Raw genomic sequence first — 24,703 nt, forward strand, 5'->3', positions numbered from 1 at the left:
TGTTTCACAGCCGTGATGGCGAGCGCAAGTTGTTTGTGTTGCAGTCTGCTGTGCTGTGCACAGCGTTAAGTTTGGACAGTTGCCGCAGTCTCGATAAAATTGCTGCAGAGTTTCATCAAATTTGGTGTTATTTTTATGCCTTGTTGTCATTGCGTGACCATATAAACGAAAAATGGCAAAGCCACAAAATATTAAAGTTGTTGCTGTTACTGCTGTCAGTTCATTAGGTTCGGATTGGGACCCTATTACAAATACAGATTGGCAGAAGGAGACGCCGTCAGCACAATGTCTTCTGAGGATTAAAAGGTTCGTAGATACGTCTAGACCTCAAAAACAATAATGACATTTCTGTACAGACAATTCAGCACGTGTTACGTTAATATCCATGATGCAATACCATATCACATTTAAAGTTTGCATGGAGTATTCGCTATCATATCTGAAGCAATGTTTGCAGCATTCTGTAGTGTAACCAATGGTTTGTTTTCGGAATTTTATCGAACACATTTTCAACGAGAAATGTGAGATTGTAACCAAAATTTGCGACTCGCATTACGTGCTTACATGAGTTGGACAGACTGTTGTTACTACCTGGTAGTTGTCGGCTCCATCATACGGTTTGTGCAATTTCAGAAGGAACTGTTAGAAAACTATACAGTCTCTATGACATAATCCATATATGAAATTCTCCTTTCAACTTCTCCCCTTTGCAACTTAATTCATTGTAGCTTGAGAGGGAAAGCAATTGTAAAGCGATTATTATTATTTTTGAAGAGCGGTATACGCACAAATAATGTATTTGTTTTCCATAGACGGTGTAGGAAAACGAGCAGTAATTAAGTTATACCCGGAAATTAGCAACTAACTTTCAGACAACTACCAGGTTGTAACAAATAGTATTTATATTGTTTGTTGAGCTCTAACGACTTACTAAATTGAATGTGCTGGCTGTTAAAGACATTTGATTATCTGTTTGCTTCAAACCATCTGTTGTTTCCAACATTTCATTAACTGCCTTAGTAGTGGTCCAAAAATTCTGTTCATCATTCACACACTTGTGTAGCCTGCCGAAAGACAAATTCCATCTTCTGACAATGCAAGAGACGAGATAAAAAGTGATGCAAAATAGAGGTCTTTCTTCAAATTTTCTTTCTTGTGAGAAGCATATTAATTTGTCATGCAAGTAAAGTGAAACTGTGTGTTTTCTGTATCTTCTTATTTATAATATTTATTCTTACCATGAAAACACAATTAAAAGGATTCCTTGGCTAGTGTGTGATAGTGCCACATGTCCTCCCAATGCCCTCTTAAATCTAGGCTGTGTGAGAGAGAGCATAGCCCCATGGTTTGATTATGTTTGACTGTGATAGCTTGATTGTGAATTTGCAACAAAATTTGCAGTAACACATTGCAATGTAGTACTATCTTGTGTCTACATTCTCACCAAATTTAACACACTGTTGCTATATTTATTCGTATGTTACGTAAGTATATTTACTATATGATCTGGAACATGTTATTGATCTGAAGATTGTGTAGAAAATTAGTCATAAGATATTCATAAAGGTAATAACTTCTTATTTATTCATTTTAGTTTGTCATGTGTCAAGGTAAATATATCCTGCTTAGTTGGCAATCCTTTCCGAGATCTAAAATGCTTGCCACTGGAACTGATTTTCTGTCCTGTGTTTATAATTTTTTATTATATAAAATCACCTTGACATTTTTTAAACAATTGGCACTAATGAGAGGGAGCTGCAATACTTCACTGCTAACGTACCTCTTTTGCAAAATGGCTTAACAGCACATGTAAGACCACATGGCAATATATGACTGAAAACATTCAACACACAAATAATTCAATACATCTCAAAGCTCAGCTGAACAATATGAGGGTGGTTTGATAAGAGTGGTAAAACAGCAAGGGAAAAAAATGTTTGTTTCATGAACAACTCATCTTGCTTGTTGACATAGTCTCCTAAGAGGGATATAACTTGGGTCAGTGATCGTCCAGCTTTTTCATTCCAGCGGAAAAATAAGTTCTGTCAAACTGCAAAATACTCATTGACTGCAACTGTGCCTTCCTCATTGATGACAATTTCTTCCCAGCAAGCGAAAATTTTAAGTTAGGGAATAGGAAGAAGTCAGTTAGGGCAAAGTTCGATGAATAGGGTTGAACCAGTTCAAAGCTCCGCCACTGTTATGGCCGATTTGTGGAGTGTTACACAATCTTGGTGAAACAGCAGTTTTTTCATGTCAACTATGGTCTTATCAGATAACGCAAGTCTCAAATGGTCCAACAATGAAGCATTATGATTCTGCCTTTTTGGAAGTTATCTATGAGGATTATTCCTTGGTAAATCCAAAAAACAGTGCTCATCAACTAACCAGCTGACAAAATGGTCTTCGCCTTCTTTGGTGCACTTTCACCAGCCTTTGTTCATTGTTTTGACTGCTGTCTAGACTGTGTGTGTAGTCATGAATCCAAGTTTCAAGTCACGAATAGACACAAAAGTCATGCAGATTGTGAGTGAACATTGCTGGACATTATTTGATCGACTGTGAGCAATCGTGGCACCCACCTCACACACAGCTTTTTGGTAGCCAATTCTCAGTGCTGGATATTATGGACTCATTCAGTTGAGATATGTACAGTCTCAGCAATCTCGTGAATTTTTATTTGACAGTCTCACATTACCATATCATAGACTTTTCCAGTGGCTTCCTTTGTGGTGACTTCAATTGGACTGCAGGAGTGCACTTCGTCTTCAATGCTTGTCTGACCACATTTAAATTCATTAATCTAAAAGTAAGTGTCTTAAGTGTGGTGCAGAGTCTGTGTGAACTTCATGCAATTCTGTTTAACAGCAACATGAAAGTCGGTTTTATCCATTTTCAATTCCAGTCTGCACACTCGCCAATTCAGATGACTGTCAACATTGAACGTTGTTGAAATTCTTTATATGATCCTTGACATAATCAAGGTTACCAACCACGAAAGTGCAAATAAAATGTTCTGTTCTTTCATGGAAATTTACCTGACTTATCAAACAACACTTGTGTGTTATGTAAGTGTAAAGAAATTTTGTAGAATGGAAATTCTGCACCACATCCCTGCATACTCCTACAGGCAAAATACAGCATCTTCCCCCCACAACTCCCATAACCTTGCCATGTTCCTTCTGTACTCCCACTACCCACACCAGCCGAGATGCCTACTGACTGCAGTTGGGCCTCAGATGCCTGCAGATGACAGCAGCCATATGTGAGAGAGCTGTGAGTGAATGAATATAAGGACTTTGTCCGATAGCTTAATGTACTTTTAAACGTGCCTTTAATGCCTCGCTTGGGGAAGGTGTCGGTGAGCGGTTCTCAGATGGATGTGGGTGAAAGTGCAGGTCATTTAGGATGCTAATATGTTGGCAGAACTTTTTATTAATAATCATACACGAACATCGATAATAGCATCGGCAGCAGGCACACAGTAGACAACAGGCGACAATAAGCCAGGTGGAAGCAGCGGTGTAAGATGATCCCTGATAGCTCAGAGTTAGCTTTCAGCTGCAAAGCACTATTGGCTGCAGGATAAGATATTAGCCATCTGTTGAACTGTGACAACACTGAGGCATTGCCACAGAGATGTTTACAAAATTACATTACGTTATCAGTTGAGACAGGTGTAAATCTGCCACGCCCGGCCCACTGTGACTTTCGAGGGCAGACCTATGCTGACTCAAATATAGGCAGGTGAACCTAGCAGGTCTGCCTGGGCAATGAAAACAGGACTACATCCTGGAGAACAGCAGCGGTAGCTGTCGGTAACTGACGGTACGACCAGAACCGTGTGGGTGAGGGCAGGTACCGGTGGACCCGGGCTTAGGCAGTCAGACAGCAGTCACCACTTTGTGCCCTGGAGATGGCAAATGTAGCTGAATCATAAGGACAGTGGCAACTGACATGGGCTGTACATCACAGTAGTGCTGAGCTGTGCTGACGACAACAGGCTGGAGCTGTGGGTTTAAATATTGTGGCCCAGCAGGATCCAGTACCTCCGTCATTATTTCTTTATTAGTTTGTTCAGCTTGAACAGACATTCTGATGCACCCCTCATCTCTGGTGCCATTTGGACTTTCTCTTGTAATATTCCGATGTTCTAGCAACAGGCACGGCAGACACAGCGAGCATTTAACACTCACAACCGGGAAGGTGGTGCGCTGAGCTGGCACAGTCGGTACACGGGGCCGAATTGGTAGGGCAGCCCCGCAGCGTGAGGTCCTCTGCACTGCGAACGGCCGGTGGCGTTGACGATCATTGTGGTAGATCGTGGTGCTGCGCCGTCAAGCTCTGAATCGTCAGCTGGAGTTAAGCGGCAGGTGGGCTCGGGTGGTGGGGAACAGTCTCGTAGAGGTGGCACCAGAATGCTGACTGCCAGGGCAGGGACCATTGGACAGAAGTCTGTGGATCATAGTCCGGTGGGGAGTGGCTGTGGTGACACAGTTGTGCTGAAGATTGCGAGGCCGCATTAGATGGGGACTGGGTGTAGCCACGTTGTGCAGCAGGCTGAACAGTGACGGGATGAATTGGTTGTGTTTAAATGCTGCTGCTCTCTGACTTCGTGGTAGTGCTCTCTGACTTCGTGGTAGTGGCTACATATCTGGATAGGGCAGTCAAATGAAAATGAGACAGATGGCAAAAAAGGAAGTAAACTATTTATTATTTCGAAAGTAATTGCCATAAATATTAGATATATTTATCCTATTGTGAGACAAGTGCTCAATTACTTCTTCACAAAAAAGTGTTTGAGGCTGCCTACGCAATCGTGATTGTACCCAGGTGTGTAGCTCTTCATCTGAAGGACATAGATGGCAAGCAATGTCTTTTAATGACTCCAAAAATATGAAAATCACATGTAGAGAGATATTGGGGCTTCATAGGTGTCGTATGAGGACTTACCATTGAAACGTTTCTAGTGTAGTAGAAACAGCGTTAACATCTGAGCACACCCACGAATAAGCTGCGCGAGTTTCGCTGGGTAGCTGTTAGACATTTTCTATAGACTCTCGATCTCTCCACGTGCCATTACCATATTTTTGGAGCTTGGAAGAAAGAGCTTTGTGGCCATTGATATGCTTTGGACGAAGAGGTGAAGCCTGGGGTATAACTGTGTTTCCGGAGGCAACCTCAAACATTTTCTATGAAGGCAATGACCATTTTTGTCTGATGGTGTAAATGTATTGACAGTTACAGCAATTACTTTTGAAATGATAAACCGTTTACTTGGTTTTTCCATTGTCTTGTTTTCATTTGACTGCACTTTATATGTCACACCGAATGATACGGAACAGAGGCAGTGGCCAACTATTGCAACTGGCAGCGGGTCAGCTGTAGTACTTCATGGAGACTGGTTTGGTCATCAACACGTGCGGTCTTGCGACACAGCAGTCGCGTCCACTGTCCACACAGTTCAGTGACCAGATCAGGTTGCTGTGGCTGTGGCCTAATCGTGCTTTCTTGTGGTCCATCTTTGACTCCAAGTACAGTGATAATTTATCCCACTATAAGATTAATAGAGCCAATTAGAAAGAAAACAGCTACTTAAAAAAAAAAAAGAAAAATCCTGCTGCCACCTCAGTTATACTATATAGCAGTTGTTTTCCTCCTAGAGGTAGCTCAATATTTACTTGATTGCACTGATATTTTTCAAAGAAAATAGTTACCTACCTCTTTAATTACTGAATCCTGTGTACAGCACTTTAATATTTGTTGTTCTGGCATGTAACAAAGACTGCTACTTGCAATACAGCTAATAGAACTTTCGGTTCCTGAACCTACATATTTATATAATTTGTAGCTAGACAGTGGCTAAGGATATGTTTTCTAATTTCTTTTGGACTTGCATGGATTCAAAAGTGCTTCCCCCCTGCGGGTCCGGGGGTTAGAATAGGCTCGAGGTATTCCTGCTTGTCATAAGAGCGAATAAAAGGAGTTTCACACATTTCGGCCTTTATGTGATGGTCCCCTGTAGGGTTTGACCTCCATTCTTTCAAATTTTCCCGAATTGCAAGCCAACTGCGGGAGGGCGCCTTACATGGTGCATCGTTTCCATTGTGCAATGACATCTTTAGCCCACTTTCTCATCGTCGCATTGCAGTCCCGCCCATTCTCCATCTCTTGGGCGAGGACACCTGCCTGGGTGCATTTTCCACCATGCTTTCTGCGTCAACGATGACTATGGACTTCTTTGCACCTGATATCCAGCACGGTAGCCAGTCCGTTGTGGTGGGGCCGCCATGTACCCAGTTGATTGTAGCCCCCTGACCACACGGGGATCGCTCTGCTGATGCCTGCACCGTTAACTCCCCACGTGTGCCAAGGGGTAGATGCCCATCCCCCTGGGGCATCGGGACTACCGGCAATGGCCATCCTGCCAGGTGGCCTTTGCTGCGGCTGGGTGGTGCCCGTGGGGAGGGCCCCTGGTCAGGTTGGGTGACATTGGGGCGGATGGCATGCGATGAAGCGTAGTCCATCAACTCTTGCTGGTTGTGAAACACCAGCAGTCTCTAAGCGATCACAAGCTCAATTCAATGCACAGAAGTACGACTCCAAATTGTTCCCCTCCCTGGCCACACCATGGGAGGAACGTCAGGCTAAGGACGGCTGCAGCTCTTATTTCCCCTTGTACCTTGTATGTTTGAGAGCTGATGGGGAATCTTTCATAATGATGAAGCCTCAGTTTTTTGTTGAACATTTAGAGGACAAGTTTGGGGAGTGGAGGGCTTGTCCAAAATGACATCTAGGTCAGTCTTCATCAAAACAGCACCCTCTGCTCAGTCACGGGAGTTACTCTCTTGTGACAAGCTGGGGGATTTTTCTTGCACCATCAAACCCCATAAATATGGTTCAGGGACCTTCTTTTGCAGTCTAACAATGAGCTACGCGTCAGTTTAGAGTGACGAGGTGTACATTTCGTCCAGCGTGTCTACCGGGTTTAGAGGGATAATCATGTTGCCACCTGTGCCTTTATCTTGGCCTTTGAGGGTGATACATTGCCCGAGAAGGTCAAGGTGATGGTCTACCTCCCCCGATGCAGTGCTTTAAGTGCTGGAAGTTTGGCCATGTCTTCTCGCTGTACTTCCAGCGTCACGTGCTGAGATTGCGGACACCTGTCACATCCCAATACTCCGTGTGGCCCGCCTCCCGTCTGTGTCAACTGTGGAGAGCACCATTCGCCTTGCTTGCCAGAGTACAGTATTCTCCAGAAAGAAAATAAAATCGTGGAGTGCAAGACCCTGGACAAACTGACCTACACCGAGGCTAAGACAAAATTTGAACGTCTGCATCCTATGCGTATGACATCATCTCACGTCGCCACTTTAACAGTTCTGGCACCATTAATTCCATCAACCGAAGTCACCTCTCAGAGCTGGAAGACTACACCTGCCCCCTTGATGGTGGGGGGGCCATTTCCCTCCTTGTTGCCCCCCAGGGGGTCCACAACTCTTTTGTGGATACGTGCGTAGCGAGCACGGGACCCCGAGCTAATGTGGCCTTCCTTCCTTTACGGGCTGCATACCTTCCCTTTCCGCATCCTTCCCCATCCCTATCTTCGCCCCTCCTCTCCTCACCTCTGGCTCTTTCCTTCCCTTTCTCCCCATCTGGGAGTATGGTTTGTGCCTACGTCCGGAGACGGACGCTCGTAAATGTACTGCATTCTTCGCCTTCCTTGCTTTTGTCTTCTTCCTTCCTTTGTCCTTCTCTTTTCCTTACCTCTTCTCTTTCCCTTTTCTCCGCTGCGGCGTTTGAGACCTCTCTTCCTTCCTTTCCCTTTCTCTTTCTTCCTCCCTGTGCGTGTCTGAAGGCCGACCCACGCCCTTCGTGCGTAGCCGGTGACGGGGTAACGCGTAATTCCCCGCCCCGGGTAGACAGGTAGGACACGTACGTACCCCCTGGTAACGGCCAGGCCCAGGGAGGGGTGATTACCCGAGCTGATACCTTCCGAAAATGCCGATTGGTCCCTCCGTCCGTTTGTCGGGAGGTGTGACCTGAGGTGTGAACAATCACCTAAGGCGGGAGTGCCCTCAGAGAGGGCCCCCACAAGGGAGGAGCGCGCCATCGGAGACGCCGGTAATCATGGGGGATTCTTCCGCAATGGTTTCCTCACCTTCCACTAAGTCTGCTCACAAACGTAAGTATACTGAGTCTCAGCCACAGATGATTCTTCCATCGTTGCCACAGTTCCTTGTTGTTTCTCGGTCTGATGAAGGTCACGACTTCTCCACGGTCAACCCTTTCATTATTCAGAAAGGTGTCGACGCAATAGCAGGTCCTGTAAAGTCTTGTTCCAGATTACGGAATGGCACCCTGTTGTTAGAAACACACAGTGCCCTCCAGGCACAAAAATTGCTGCGTACTTCTCTGCTCCACACATTCCCTGTCCGGGTGGAACCGCACCGTACCTTAAATTCCTCGCGTGGAGTCGTTTATACACGCTCCCTCGATGGATTGTCTGACGAAGAAATTCAGCACTATCTGTCTGACCAGGACGTAACGGCAGTTCATAGAGTAATGAAACGGGTTGACACAAACATCATTCCAACCCGCACTGTCTTCTTGACATTTGACACAGTTCAACTCCCATCGCAAATCAAAGCTGGCTATGAGATAATTTCCGTTCGCCCTTACATCCCAAACCCTACGCGTTGCTATCGATGTCAGCGGTTCAATCACACCAGCCAGTCCTGTTCCAATCCAGCCAAATGTGTTACGTGTGGCAAGGATGCCCATGAGGGTGCTTGTCCACCTCCATCCCCTCGCTGCATCAACTGTATGGGTGACCACGCTGCTTCCTCTCGAGATTGCCCCGTTTTTAAGGACAAGAAGCTCATCCAGGAAATAAGGGTGAAGGAAAAGGTGTCGACCTTTGCTGCTCGAAAATTATTCGCCAGTCGCAAGCCCACCGTGCCTCAGACAGGAAAATACAGCACTGTCCTTGCTTCTCCTCGGCCAACAAAGGAGGCGGCCACGCAGACTTGCGACCTCACCTTTAGTACCACGGTCGTCAGATCGGCCAGCGCAAAGATCGCTCGTTCAACCTCACCACTTTCGCCTGCCCACTCTGTGGCTCACCCTTCGTCGGGTTCTGCTACATCTCGAGACCAAAAGTCGGACGCCAAGTCTTCGAAAAAAGAGCATACTCGTGAAGAGTTTTTACGTACCGCAACTTCACAACCATCGGTTCCTTCTTCATCTAAACCACATTCTTCCAAGAAGGCTACAAAGAAACCCAGTTCCTCTCCTTCTCCGCCAAGGCGTGCCCCCTCTACAGCACCACCTGGCGGAAATCGCCCTCGGCCATCTTCTGTGTCGCCGAGGCGCACTGCTGGTGGCCGGTCAACCGGCCGATCGCTGGTGGCAGGGACTGCTCCTGACCAACCTATGGATCAGGATCTTCTGCCTTCGGCTGAATGCCATTCCATGCTGTCGGTTGCTAGCTCCGAGCAGTCTCTGAGTTGACAGCAACTTCGGTCACATTCCTCCATTTTCCTTTCACCCCATGTCCATTATCCACTGGAATATCCGCGGCATTCGAGCCAATCGGGATGAATTGTCGGTCCTCTTACGCTCCTACTCGCCGGTCATCTTCTGTCTTCAGGACACAAAGCTGCGTCCCCATGACCGCTTTGTTCTCCCTCACTTTCAGTCCGTCCAATATGACCTCCCCTCTGTTGAAGGCACTCCAGCCCATGGAGGACTCATGATTCTTCTCCATGATACTCTCCGTTATCACCCAATCCCCTTAAACAGTTCCTTCCAAGCTGTCGCCGTCCGTCTTTCCCTTTCTGGATACACGTTCTCTCTTTGTACTGTATACATTCCATCATCCACACCAATGGCACGAGCTGATCTCCTTCATCTTCTTGGTCAGCTTCCACCCCCCTATTTGCTGGTTGGGGACTTCAATGCCCACCACCCGCTTTGGGGATCTCCACATCCTTGTCCACGTGGCTCCATATTGCTAGACGTCTTCCACCAAGCGGATCTAGTTTGCCTCAACACTGGGGTCCCCACATTTTTGTCTGCCTCCACGACAACCTTATCTCATTTGGACCTTGCGGTCGGTACTGTTCCGCTAGCTCGGCGCTTCGAATGGTTCGCCCTTGATGATACACACTCGAGTGACCACTTTCCATGTGTCCTCAGACTGCAGCCTCAACTGCCGTATATGCGCCCGCGACGCTGGAAGTTTGCCCAAGCCGATTGGACACTTTTTTCGTCTCTCGCGACATTCGATGACCGTCGCTTTCCCAGCGTCGACGATGAGGTCACACATATTACCGACGTTATCCTTACAGCTGCGGAACGTTCAATACCACGCACCTCCGAATTGCCCCGGCGCCCCCCAGTTCCTTGGTGGAACGAGGCATGCCGTGATGCAATACGTGAGCGGCGACGTGCTCTTCGCATTTTCCGTCACCATCCTACTTTGGCCAACTGTATCCGCTATAAGCAGCTCCGTGCGCGATGCCGTCGCGTCATCCGCGATAGCAAGAAGGCAAGCTGGAAATTCTTTATTAGCTCATTTAACACCTTCACTCCCTCCTCGGAAGTTTGGAGTCGGCTTCGACGGTTCTCAGGCGCGCCTAGTTTCTCCCCGGTTTCTGGGCTCACTGTCGCGCATGATACCTTAGTGGACCCCGTCGCAATTTCTAACTCGTTGGGTCAGCACTTTGCTGCGATTTCGAGCTCTTCACATTACCCGCCAGCGTTTCTCCCGAAGAAACGTGCAGCGGAAGTGCGACCTCTTGCTTTCTCCTCTCAAAATCACGAAAGCTACAATACTGTTTTCTCCATGCGGGAACTCCAACATGCCCTCTCATCTTCTCGCTCCTCCGCCCCGTGACCGGATGGTATCCATGTCCAAATGTTGCTGCATTTATCAACCCCTAGTCTGCGTTACCTCCTTCGCCTTTATAATCGAATTTGGACCGACAGTACCTTTCCCAAACGGTGGCGGGAAGCTATTGTCGTTCCCGTTCCGAAACCTGGAAAGGACAAACATCTCCCCTCTAGCTATCGCCCCATTTCTCTCACGAGTAGTGTCTGTAAGGTTTCGGAGCGTATGGTGAATTACCGTTTAGCTTGGTGGCTAGAATCCCGCAGTCTTTTAACACCAGCCCAATGCGGATTTCGGAAGCATCGTTCTGCCGTTGACCATCTTGTTGCTCTCTCCACTTATATCATGAACAATTTTCTCCGGAAACGCCAAACGGTAGCAATATTTTTTGATCTGGAGAGAGCATACGATACCTGTTGGAGGACAGGCATCCTCCGCACACTGTTCTCTTGGGGCTTTCGAGGCCGGCTGCCCCTTTTTCTTCGCGAATTTATGGCAGAGCGCACTTTTAGGGTGCGGGTGAACACTACTCTCTCCCGTACTTTCTCCCAAGAAAACGGGGTACCCCAGGGATCCGTGCTGAGTGTTGTACTATTTGCCATCGCCATAAATCCAATTATGGATTGTCTCCCTCCTGATGTCTCGGGCTCCCTCTTTGTGGACGATTTTGCGATCTACTACAGCTCTCAACGGACCAGCCTTCTTGAACGACGTCTTCAAGGATGTCTCGATCGCCTCCACTCGTGGAGCATCGAAACTGGCTTCCGTTTCTCACCCAGTAAGACCGTTTGTGTCAATTTTTGGTGACGTAAGGAGTTTCTTCCGCCCTCCTTACATCTAGGTCCTGTCAACCTTCCGTTTTCAGACGTCGCTAAATTCTTGGGTCTTATGTTTGACAGAAAACTAAGCTGGTCCTCCCACGTTTCCTATCTTTCGGCTCGCTGTCTGCGATCGCTTAACACCCTCCGTGTCCTGAATGGTACCTCCTGGGGAGCGGACCGAGTGGTCCTTCTCCGCCTCTATCGCGCCTTAGTGCGCTCGAAATTGGATTATGGAAGCATAGTCTACTCCTCTGCTCTGCCGTCTATTCTTCGGCGTCTCGACTCTATCCACCACCGTGGATTACGTTTAGTGTCTGGAGCTTTTTACACTAGCCCTGTGGAAAGCCTTTATGCTGAGACTGCTGAACCTCCGCTGTCCAATCGGCGGGCAGTACTCCTGAGTCGTTATGCTAGCCATCTGTCTTCCATGCCTACTAATCCAGCCCATGACCTTTTTTTCGACGCCTCCTTTGATGTAGGGTATGCAGGCCGCTCCTCTTCCCTACTACCCCCGGGAGTCCGCTTCCGTCAACTGCTCCATTCTCTTTCCTTCCGCTTTCCTAAAACCTTCTGGACAACTTGGGGTACAGCACCGCCTTGGCTCCGTCCCCGGATCTGCCTGCTCCGTGACCTATGTCAATTTCCCAAGGATGGTACCCCTACACTTGTTTATCGTCGGGCATTTGCTGCTCTATGTGCAGCAATGACGGAGGCCACATTTATTTACACCGACGGCTCGAAAACATCGTTAGGTGTAGGGAGTGCTTATATTGTTGGCGACACCCCAAATCAATTTCGGCTTCCCGACCAGTGTTCGGTTTATACTGCGGAGCTTTACGCTGTTCTCCAGGCTGTCCACTACATCCGCCGCCATCAGCGGATACAGTACGTAATCTGCTCAGATTCTCTCAGCTCTCTCCTCAGTCTCCAAGCTCTTTACCTGTGCACCCTCTGGTCCACCGGATTCAGGACTGTCTGCGCTTGCTCCACCTGAGGGGCGTCTCGGTGGCGTTCCTCTGGCTCCCGGGACACGCTGGTATCTGTGGGAATGAGGCGGCTGATATAGCGGCCAAGGCCGCAGTCTCTCTTCCTCGGCCAGCTATTCGGTCGCTTCCCTTCACCGATCTACGGAGCGGTTTGTCGCCAAGTTGCTCATTTATGGCATGCGCATTGGTCGGCACTTCCCTGTAATAAATTGCGGGAAGTGAAAGCCCTTCCTTGCGCTTGGACCTCTTCCTCCCGAACGCGTCGTCGGGAGGAGGTAATTTTAGCTAGACTCCGGATAGGGCACTGTCGTTTTAGCCATCGACATCTTTTAAGCGGCGATCCTCCCCCACTCTGTCCCCACTGCTCTCAGCTGTGGACGGTAAGACACGTTTTAATTGAATGCCCCTATTTTAATCCGTTACGCTCCCGTCTACAGCTATCGCCTGATCTATCGTCGATTTTAGCAGATGACACGCGCTCCGCCGACCGCGTTCTCCAGTTTACTAGTGACAGTGAAATGGCGTCAGTCATTTGAACCTTTTTTTTTTTGGGACAATCACCCCCTTCCTATAGTGGATTTTTAAGCATTCTTCTATTTTTAGTTTCTCAAATTTTCTGACTTTGTTCCCATTGCTGCTGGTTTTAAAATTCGGTTTTTTACTGTCTTAAGTCACGGGCTGGGCGCTAATGACCTTAGCAGTTTTGCGCCCTAAAACCACAAAAAAAAAACAAAAAAAAAAAAACAAAAAAAAAAATCCCTCCTTGTTGCTCCCACACACTGCCTACTTCGGGAGCAACACCTCCCCCAACCATCGGGGACATCTGTCCCCACTTCTAAGCTGGAGAAGGGTAAGTCTTCTTCGTCTTCTCTCGCTAGGAAGGGATCCCTTGGGTCACTCCTTTCCCAGGCTTCTGCTATTGGGAAAGATGACACTCAACAGTGGCTGAAGAGCTCAAAAGCAGCCGGTTGTAGGGCTTCGTGCTCATCCTCTGTCCCAGGGACTGAGCCAGTGAAGTCCTACCAGCCAGGGAAACCCAAGGAGCAGTGAGAGAAATCCAAAAAGAAGAGCCCCTAAGACCGAGGATATTGTGGTGGCACCCACACCACCGCTATGTACAAGCTCTGCGTCTGAGGATGGGGTGGAGATTTTGGAGTCTGCTGAGGATCTAGATCTCGCCAGACCCTCAGAGACAATGTATATAGACTGCTCAGGCTAAAAGTCGGTGGCAGCAGGTGACCCTAAGGTGTAAACTGCCTCTTTGAATGTTCCGTGCCTTCCCAGTCTCACGATGACATCACCCTCCAGTGGAATTGCGGCAGTTTTTTCCACTGCCTGGCTGAGTTACCGTAACCGTTAAGCTTTACACCTGCTATCTGCATTGCCTTCCGGGAAACCCGGTTCCCAGCAATGCGGACTCCTGCCATCTGTGGCTGTAAGGGATATTACAGGAACTTTAGCGACTATAAACGAGTGTCAGGTGGAGTTTGCGTTTGTCCTAAACGCAGTCTGTAGTGAACATGTGCCCCTTCAAACCCCTCTTGAAGCTGTGGCTGTCAGAATAAGGACAATGTGCAGTACCCCTGAATGTATTACCTGCACTGTTTGATCAACTCCCTAAACCTTTCCTACTTTTGGGAGATTTTAATGACCACAACCTCTTGTGGGGTGGTACCGTGCTTACTGGCCGAAGCAGAGATGTCGAAACTTTACTTTCTCAGTTCGACCTCTGCCTCTTAAACACTGGGACCACCACACATTTCAGTGTGGCTCATGGTAGTTACTCGGCCATTGATTTATCAATTTGCAGCCCAGGACTTCTCCCATCTATCCACTGGAGAGCACATGACAACCTGTGTGGTAGTGACCACTTCCCCGTCTTCCTGTCACTGCACCATCGTCAGGCCCACAGACGCCTGCCCAGACAGACTTTAAACAAGGCATCAGGGAAACTTACACCTCTGCTATCACCGTTGAATCTCCCCCACATGGTAACATCGATGTGATGGTTGAGCAGGTGACTATAACAATTGTTTCTGCGGCAGAAAACGTGATCCCCCGCTCGTTTGGGTGCCCGAGGAATAAGGCAGTCTGTTGGTGGTCGCCAGAAGTCGCTGAAGCAATTAATGAGCTTCGGCGAGCTCTACATCGGTATAAGCAGCACCCTTCCCTGGAGCACCTCATAGCTCCTTTCCCGTGTTCACTATCTTATCAAACGATAGATGCAGGAGTGTTAGGAGAGATACATCTTGACCATTGGGTGCCATATCACCTTCCCAAGTCTGGGCAAGGATCAAACATCTTTTTGGGTACCAGGCCCCAACAGGTGTTACCATAAATGCAGTGTTATGTAAATGCAGTGTTATGTACTGACGCCAACGCGATTGCTGAACACTTTGCTCGAGCCTCTGTGTCGAAGATTTCCCCCCCCCCCCCCCACCTCCCCCCCCCCCCACCTCCCCCCCCCCCAGCCTTTCACACACTCAAACGGCGGCTGGAAGGGAATGTCCACTCATTCACTATGCACCGCAGTGAATCCTATAATACCCCATTTACAGAGTGGGAGCTTCTCAGTGTCCTTGCACAACTCCTGGGCCTGATTGGATCCACAGCCAGATGATTAAACATCTCTCATCTGACTACAAGCGACATCTCATCATCTTCATTCGGATCTGGCGCAATGACGTCTTTCCATTGCAATGGTGGGAGAGAATCATCATTCCGGTGCTCAAACCCAGTAAAAACCCACTCGATGTGGGTAGCTATCAGCCCATCAGCCTCACCAGTGTTCTTTGTAAGCTGCTGGAACATATGACATGGTGGCTGTTGGGGTGGGTCCTGTAGTCAAGTGGCCTGTTGGCTCGATGTCAGGGCAGCTTCTGCCAGGATCGCTCTGCCACTGATAATCAAGTCTGCCATCTGAACAGCCTTTTCGAGACGGCAACACCTGGTTGCCGTCTTTTTTGACTTATGTAAAGCATACAGCATGAACTGGCGACATCGTATCCTTGCCGCATTGTATGAGTGGGGTCTCTGTGACCCGCTCCCAATTTTAATCCAAAACTTCCTGTCGCTCTGTACTTTCCGTGTCCATGTTGGTACCTCCAATAGTTCCATCCATATGCAGGGGAATGGAGACCTGCGGGGCTCTGTATTAAGTGTCTCTCTATTTTTAGTGGCCATTAATGGTCTGGCAGCAGCTGTTAGGCCCTCTGTCTCACCCTCCCTGGATGCAGACGACTTCTGCAATTTGTACTGCAGCTCCAGTACTGATGTTGCTGAGCGTCACCTACAGGGAGCCATTCACACGGCGGAGTCATGGGCTCTAGCCCATGGCTTCCAGTTTTCAGGCACAGAATCGTGTGTCGTGCACTTCTGTAGGCGTCATACAGTTCCTCCGGACCCAGCATTTACCTTAATCACGATCCACTCACTGTAGTGGAGTCATATCTATTCCTAGGACTGTTTTTCGACACTTGATTGACTTGGCTGCCTCATATTCGTCAGCTTAAGCAGAAGTGCTGGCAGCACCTCAATGCCCTCCGTTGACTGAGCAACACCAATTGGGGTGCAGATTGCTCTACGCTGCTGCAACTCTACAGAGCCCTTGTACAATCGCGAGTTGACTATGGGAGTGTGGTTTATGATTCGGCAGCACCTTCAGCGTTGCATTTACTCGACCCTGTGCAACACTGTGGGGTTCGACTAGCGACAGGAGCTTTTAGGAAGAGTCCGGTGACCAGCGTACTGGTGTAGGCTGGTGTCCCTCCATTGCAGATCAGACGTGTGCAACTGCTCACCAGTTACACAGCACACATTCATAGTTCCCCTGAGCATCTGTATTACCGTCTCCTTTTCTCGCCCACGGCAGTCCATCTCCCGCATCGGTGGCCCAGGTCGGGGCTAACGATTGTAGTTTGCGTGCGGTCCCTTCTCTCCAAACTGCAGTCCTTCCCTTTACCACCTCTACTTGTGGTCCATTCACCTCCATGTTGTACGCCTCATCCACTGCTTCGTCTGGACCTTTCATGTGGCCCTAAGGACTCCATTCACCCTACGGCCCTCCGCTGTCACTTCCTCTCGATTCTTGACATGTTCCGTGGCTCTGAAGTGGTTTACACCGACGGCTCGATGGCTGATGGTTGCATTTGCTTTGCCTACGTGCACGGCAGCCATATTGAATGGCGTTCCTCACCCGATGGGTGCAGTATTCACTGCAGATCTGGTGGCCTTTTCTCGTGCACTTCAGTATCTTCGTTCATGCCCTGGGGAGTCTTCTTCTGTTATGTACCGACTCCTTGAGAAGCCTGAAAATTATCGACCAGTGCTACCCTTGTCACCCTTTGGTAGTGTCCATTCAGGAGTCCATCTATGCCCTGGAACAGTCCAGTCATTCAGTGGTGTTCGTCTGGACCCCTGGTCACGTCAGAATCCCAGGAAATGAACTTGCTGATAGGCTGGCCAAACACGCTACATGGAAACCACTTCTGGAGATGGGCATCCCCACAACCGACCCGCGTTCGCTGCAAGGTTTTTCAGCTTTGGGAGAGGGAATGGCAGAATCTCAGTACGCACAACAAACTGCAAGCCATTGAGGGGACCGAGAATGTGTGGAAGTCTTCGACGATGGCATCTCGCAGGGACTGTGGGGTTCTCTGCATTGGCCATGCACGGGTGACCTACGGCTACCTCTAGTGCCGTTAGTCACCTCAGTGTCGGTGCTGCACCCGGTTGACAGTGGCCCATATTCTTCTAGTATGTCCTCCTTTGGCCGCCCTGCGACTTAATCTTCGTTTGCCGGACTCGTTATCATCGATTTTAGCAGACAGTGCCTCATCGGCTGATTTGGTTTTAAGTTTCACCTGTGAGAGTGGGTTTCATCATTCGATGTGAGTTTTAGTGCCTGTCCTTTGTCCCTCTGTGTCCTCCACTCTAGTGCTTGTAGGGTGAAGGCTTAGTCGGTCAGCTTCCTTGTTTTACTCTCTTCTAACTGTTTCTTGCGTCTCTCTGTTGTTCTCCTGTCCTCTCTTTGTTTCTTTTAGTGTTCATTGCCTTTCCTTCGTTCTTGTGGTCTTTCCTTTCTTTCCGTTTTGTGTTATACACATTGTCTGTTTCATTCTCACACTTGTGGCATTGTTTCATTAGGAACGAGGGACCGATGACCTCATAGTATGGTCCCTTTCCCCCTCTTTTAAACTGACCGATCAAAATTCCTTGCTGGCAATCTTCCCATCTGAGTGCATAACTCCATTCTGAACCCTAGATGAGGATGCATAATTTACATGAAAACGATTTTTAATCGCTTCTTTTTGAGCCGGTACCAATTCTTTCAGGCCTCCCATTTTTTGTGGTTGTTTCCTTTACAATTAGTACTCGATAAACTGCCAAAAATGTGTGCTGTCTATCAGTGGTTATATTTCAGGGACATGATGTCAATCTACAACGAACCGCCGCCTGGTCTGTTTGTCGTTCCCGACGAGAAGGACATCACCGTGATCCACGCGCTCGTCACGGGTTCCTTCGACACCCCCTACGAGGGCGGCTTCTTCTACTTCCTCGTGCGATGCCCTCCGGACTACCCTATACGGCCACCACGTGTCAAGCTCATGACGACTGGAGGAGGCACTGTCAGGTTTAACCCAAACCTGTACAAGAATGGGAAGATCTGCCTCAGTATTCTTGGGTGAGTATTGTACATCTTGTTTGACATATATTGTATCAGCTGGCATAGTTGGTAAAATTTGTGTCAAATGGCATAGTAGATAAAATTCCCATCTAAATCTGTGTAATGTTTATTCTAGTTGAGGAATGTGTGCCATTGGAAATACTGGAGAAAATTTCCTTCCACGAGGTGTAAGAACGTAGTGTTTCTGTGGTACTTCTACGTAAAACAGGTGAATGTTACCAGAACAAATATTTCACTCACCAGTGTACATTGTTGTGAAACCTGGAGCCAGCATTCGAAGCCGGGTCCTTGCCTTTTTGGGAGCTGCAATTTCGACGATTGAGCTATCTGGACGTGCCTCACAGCATGCGTTATTGCTTCAATTCTGTTGATACCTCCCTCCTGCTTTGTGTTCCTCGTAGACTCTACTGCACGTATAGGTGCACCACTGCTAATATGAGATAGGAAGCTGTGGTGAATGGGATAGCCACAGTCTAGCGACTATTTCCGAGATGCTCTTTTGTGGTGGCTGCAGTACTATGAAATCTTCTGAGACATTGAAACAATTCTGGGCTAGAGTACAGTAGAGAATCCCGGGATATAATTTCGGCAGCGAAGAAAATGAGTTGCACCCATACGTGGACGAGATAGACCCAGTCACAAAGTTAAGTGTGCTGACTGCGGTTGCATTTAAGGGCTATTGTTTGCACTGTCTGGAATGTCCCGTGTGATTTCCAGATGGTCTAGCTTCTGCTACTCTAAAATTTCCTGGCAGATTAAAACTGTGTGCCGAACCGAGACTCGAACTCGGGACCTTTGAAGTTTGGAAGGTAGGAGACGAGGTACTGGTGGAATTAGAGCTGTGAGGATGGGGCGCGAGTCGTGCTTGGTTAGCTCAGTTGGTAGAGCACTTGCCCGCAAAAGGCAAAGGTCCCGAGTTCGAGTCTCGGTCCAGCACACAGTTTTAATCTGCCGGGAAGTTTCACCTCGGCACGCACTCCACTACAGAGTGAAAATTTCTTTGTGCTACACTGTCAGCACTTTTGATAAAATTTTGTGGACACACTGCTTGTGCACAAATAGACAAAATTGAAGACACTGACCTTATACTTACCTGTATCTCGTTTGCAAGTTCTCTTACTGTAATAAAATAGTCTTACATCAGCAAAGTCTGTACTTCCTCGATTACATTATCATTGCAACTTATCGAGGATCTGTTTGTCCTCCATTGGTGTGATGCCATCTTTAAAGCAGTCGTAACACTTCTTTTATCGACATGTTGGTCGTGGAATTGTTCCTGAAACCATGTTGAATCTTGCAAATGGTTTCCTCTTTGCTACCACCCAGCTTTTGTCAAAACTTGATTCAATGTTGCTTCTCAATTTGTTCCATCTTTTTATCCAACTTGAATCTGACAAACACTTGCTACACGTCCCCTCTTTTAGGCTGAGTGCTTGTAACTGATGGATGCTTTCTGCTGGCTGGTAAAAATTCATGACAGTGCACTAATGTCTGCCACCACATCTCCAACTAAGATAGTCTGTTGCGCTGTTTCAGATAGTGCAAGAAGGGGAGGGGGGTTAGGATGGAAGCGCAGGGTATCACATACCATCTTCTGTGCGGGGACTCAAACATGGGCCCTTGCCTGTAGTGGGTAATGGCTTCAAGCAACAATTCGTACCAATGTGCATGCAGTTTTAAGCAGTATTGTATCACTGCTCAAATCAGTGATGTGCACCCTCTGGTAACATGAATGTAATCAGATATTTATTGTTTCGTATTAGATGTGGCATTTTTAATTCAATTACATGTTTTGGTCACTCAGGATCATCTTCGTTTGGATCTGAAAATGATCCAGAGTGATCAAAGCATGTAATCGAATTAAAAAAGTGTGCAAGTTAGATGGAACAATAAATTAGAATTATGTTAAATAGATACTTGTATACAATTGCCGAATCCTGCCAAGAATATTACATTGACTATAATAGGAATGTAATGTTGAAGGCAGCAGTTAGTTATAAAGTAGTGAGTGTGTGGTAGGAAGTGGTTACAACCACATGCGTTAACAGTTCTTGTGCCATGTACAATGAAATTGCTGTCAACAGCTGCAGTATGCACTAATGGATATCCCATGGACATACTGGGTATATATGATCCCCCTAGAATAAATGTTCTCCCTTTGTCAGAAAAGTTCCAGGATAGGTGTTTTTTTAATTTCTGAGTTTGCAATACAAAACAGGAACAAATGATGTTTGCATGTTACCTTGTACATGTGTGTCCTCACTAGTTGGCATGGTTGTGCTTAGCCATGCACGGTTGGATTCTCACACAGTGCATGTTGAATGTGAGCAGAGAGTAAACATTTAGTTCTGTGTTAAGCTAGGGAAAAACTCTAGTGAGATGTGGACAATGATTAAGCAAGTGAAAGCAGACAAGGTAATTTAAAGAAGTCGTGTATTCAAGTGGCATGAAAGATTTCGTCAAGGGAGATATTCCGTGCATGATGATCCCAGAGCTGGTTGCCTGTCTACAGCACATACCGATGCAAATGTGAAGTGTGTAAGGCAGTTGTTGGAAGAAGAATGTCATGTGAGTCTGTGTGCAATATGAGAACAACCTAATTTTAATAGTAATGTGTGTCATAACTGACAAACAGAAAGATGAAAGACAAAGAATTTGTGCTGAACTATTAGGTAGAGTCGAGTGTGATCAGACATTTCTGTCAAAGATTATAGTTGGTGCTACCAGCAGTATGGCCCTCACACGAAGTGTCAGAAGCGCCGAATGGCAGAGTCCTGGATCACCAGTCGTGAACAGAGTCGAATGACAACTTTGGAGCACAGACAGTGTTGATAGTAAAGGATTAGTTCACCATAAGTATGTTCCTCAAGGTCAAACAGTGAACCATTCTTTTTAAGTTAGTCTTGAAACAGTTGCAGTGGAGTTAGACATTGTGCCCTGATTCTTAGGACCGCTTCCTAACTGTATGACAATACAGGACCCCATGCTGCTTTATCTGTTTCGGAGTATCTGGGCAGGCATTCTGTTATTGCCATCCCACATCCGCCATATTCAGTTGACCCTTGCCACTTGACTTTTTTTTTTCTTGTTTAGGTGACTGAAAGGAAAGCTTCATCAAGATATTGCAGTTATCCAGTTGGCAGTGACAAATGAGCTTACAAGTATCGTAGTTGAAAATTTCCCTCCTTTCTTCCAAGAGCTCCAGAAACATTGGCAACGGTGTACGGATAGCCAAAGGGACTACTTCGATAGGAGCTACAATCTTTACTTGGTTAAGTGCAACTTTTTATTAAAAAAAAAAACTGTCCTGGAACTTTTTTGACAAGGAAATATTATTACGTAAATGGTATGGACCTTAAAGTATGTGTGTTGTGTCATGGAGATGAAGAATTCCCTGTATTAGGACAGTTACAGGAAATGTGATCATGCACAGGCTCAATTTGATATGAAATAGGATTGTGAGACGAAGTTATATGAGAACATTTTATGAAAAGCTGAGCATTCACTTAGTTGTAGTGTTTTGGGGAGCTTATCTTCTAACCTACATCGATATTCTGCAAACCACTGTGAAATACATGGCAGCATGTACTTCCTATTTTACCAGTTGTTACAGCTTCATACCGTTTCATTTATATATGAAGTGTGGGAAGAAAGGTTGTTTAAACGTGTCCTCGTGTGTCGCAGTTAGTCGGATCTTGTCCGTGCAACCCTTACACTAGTAATACAAAGTGGTCACTAGCACGTTTGTAAAGTCATCATTTGGAACTGGTTCTTGAACTTCTGTGATTAGACACGTTTTTAACAGTTTGTGTCCACCTTCAAGAGTCTTCCAGTCCTGTGTTGTACAGTGACACACACTTGAGCAATATTCTAGGATGGTTTATACATAGAGCCAGCTCAAGAACATTTTTCCACACATGTAACATCATTTGGTGTCCTCCCCTTCTGCCCTTTTCTCTTGTACAGTTTCATCTTTGTCAGTTTTCGTTACTAATTATGAAATGCACTGCGTACAAATCTTGCAACTGGGCACTGGTGGCACCCCGAGCGGACTCTACTAATTGTGATACGTTGTGTATAGAAATCTTACAGGTTGTGTCCCAGGTTCCCTTCTCAGCTTGGTGTGCCAAGTGCAACTTGTGCCTCAAATTGGCCCTGGTTATACTAGTTTTTTGTAAGCAATCTCTGCTGTATACTGGTTTCATCTCTCTGGTATTCTACCAATGAACTGGTCAGCCATCAGCTTTGCCTGTGACTGAGGCTATGGTGACCATTCAATCTTATATCCATACAAATTGTTACACCTGCGTAGTTGTACAATTAGATTGATTTCCAATTTTGACTCATTGATTTGTAGTCGTAGGATAGTGGGCAGGAACTATGTAATAATCTCAGTGAAAGAAAATTGTTTCAGCACTTATGTGACCCTGCTTACGAGAGCTCTTCATTTGTCCTACCTCCTTATCTGGGATGAACCGTGACCTTACCACTGATACTAACCAATTCTACATAGTCCTTCATATTTTTCTCTATATTTACAAATCACTGTGGAAGGCAACAGGAAACCACCCCATTGTTTTGTTCCCAAGAAAACCCACCATGAATTTGCCTGCCATTCAACAGTCTGCCAGTCAGATCTCTGGGTGGACAGCTTGAAGAAAAACAGTGAACACCCAAAGGAATACACACAGATTTATGATTTGGAACGTACAATGATTGTGCCAAATTGGAAAGTTATAGATTGTGGAAAGGAAAGAACAGTGAACTAAAATAGGGGTATTAGGATTAGCAGAGATTTACTGGAAAGGCACTGGGCACTTCAAAACAGCTAATGTCAATAACAGTATTTTTTTCTGGTAAATCAGATAATTCCATCAGTGGTGTTGTCTTATTAGTACACAAAGGATGGAATGCTGCAGTTATGTGAGTTGTAGCCTGTCAGTGATCAAATAAAACTGGTGAAATACAACACTATACCTTGATGATGATGTAGAGTTAGCAGCATTACACAAGTCCTTTCCATCTGCCTAGAGTAAGCACCCAGAAAGGAAGTTACCATAGTGCAAAGAGAATTTAATGCTAAGGTAGCCAAGGGGGCTTGTCATGATTTAGGTAAAAGAAATGATCATAGAGATCAGCTGATACAGTTCTTTCAGGAAAATAAGATTGTTGTAGCCGGCACATGCTTCCAATACCTCACCAGGTGGAACATACTGTAATCAGATAGGCTACTCCTTGACTGGCTTACGACGAAGATTGTCAAAATGTAAAGGGACATCTCCAAAAGCAAGAAAAGTAAGCAAAAGGCTAATACTGAAATTTTTAGGAATCTGCTACAAGAAATACTTTCAACCAATCTGTCAAATAACATGACATCTGCTGAGAAATGGAATTTTCTGAAGGAGACATTAGTTACAACAGCTGAGCAAGTAGTCAAGTATAGCAAAAAAGTGAGGAATAAAAATATGTGGTTTATTAGGGGAACCATATAAATCATTGAAGACAGAAAAGTACAGAGCATGAGAGGATTACAGGGAACTCAGCTGTACTAAAAGTTATTGGTGTTAATACAGAGGAACTGCAAAAGAGACAAAAATAATTACTTCAGTGAAACATGTGAGAGAATCTAGAAACTCCGGGATTGGAATGAGACCAGAGATGAAGACAGCACATCTCTAACCAACATAGAACTAGCTGGAGAACATGCTAAAATAAGTTGTTCATGGATAAAACTTGGTTGCTGGGAATCGAACCCAGAACCCCGTGATCCAGAGACGTCGGTGCTAGCCACTAGATCACAAGCTGCGGACAAAGCTGATGTGATTTGGAAACACCGAGCTCTAACCAGACATACTAAATTGAGAGTGTTGAAATGTCTGGTGTTTCCAGTTTTCCTTTATGGTACTGAAACATGGACAGCAACTGAAGGGACGACAAAATAATTTATACTTTCGAGACATACAAGAGGTTGCTGAGAATATCGTGGATAGACAAATGGGCCAACAAATCAATCCTTCAAGAACTCATGGTGGAGAAGAGGTTATCCTGTGTGTGTTTCCAGTGAATCGTGCAGTTCTTTGGTCACATAATTTGACAAGAAGATAAATTGAAAAAGGTGATCATCCAAGGCAAAGTCAAAGGGAAAAGATTGCAGGGAAGACCATCGAGACGGTGGATGGACCAGATAAAGGAGAAGATACACCAATCATGGGGCCAGATACTTCAAAATGCAGGAGACTGGGAAAAATGGACAAAGTCTGTTAAGAGGATTGTGTGATGCTCACCAACTTTCAGCGGAGTGTTGATGATGAGGGTA

General features: G+C 46.4%; 1 protein-coding gene across 1 annotated transcript in view; it reads left to right on the plus strand.

The window, feature by feature from the left end:
• The first annotated feature begins 22 nt into the window (after positions 1-22).
• LOC126109852 (ubiquitin-conjugating enzyme E2 Z-like) overlaps positions 23-24,703 on the plus strand; it is a 32,602-nt gene continuing 7,921 nt past the window's right edge. Inside the window, exons 1-2 of the mRNA XM_049914917.1 lie at positions 23-306; positions 18,124-18,384. Coding sequence (XP_049770874.1) covers positions 173-306; positions 18,124-18,384 — 395 coding nt within the window. The 5' untranslated portion in view covers positions 23-172. The remainder of the gene's footprint in view (positions 307-18,123; positions 18,385-24,703) is intronic.

The sequence above is a fragment of the Schistocerca cancellata genome, chromosome 12 (genome assembly GCF_023864275.1).
Source record: "Schistocerca cancellata isolate TAMUIC-IGC-003103 chromosome 12, iqSchCanc2.1, whole genome shotgun sequence".
Lineage (NCBI taxonomy): Eukaryota > Metazoa > Arthropoda > Insecta > Orthoptera > Acrididae > Schistocerca > Schistocerca cancellata.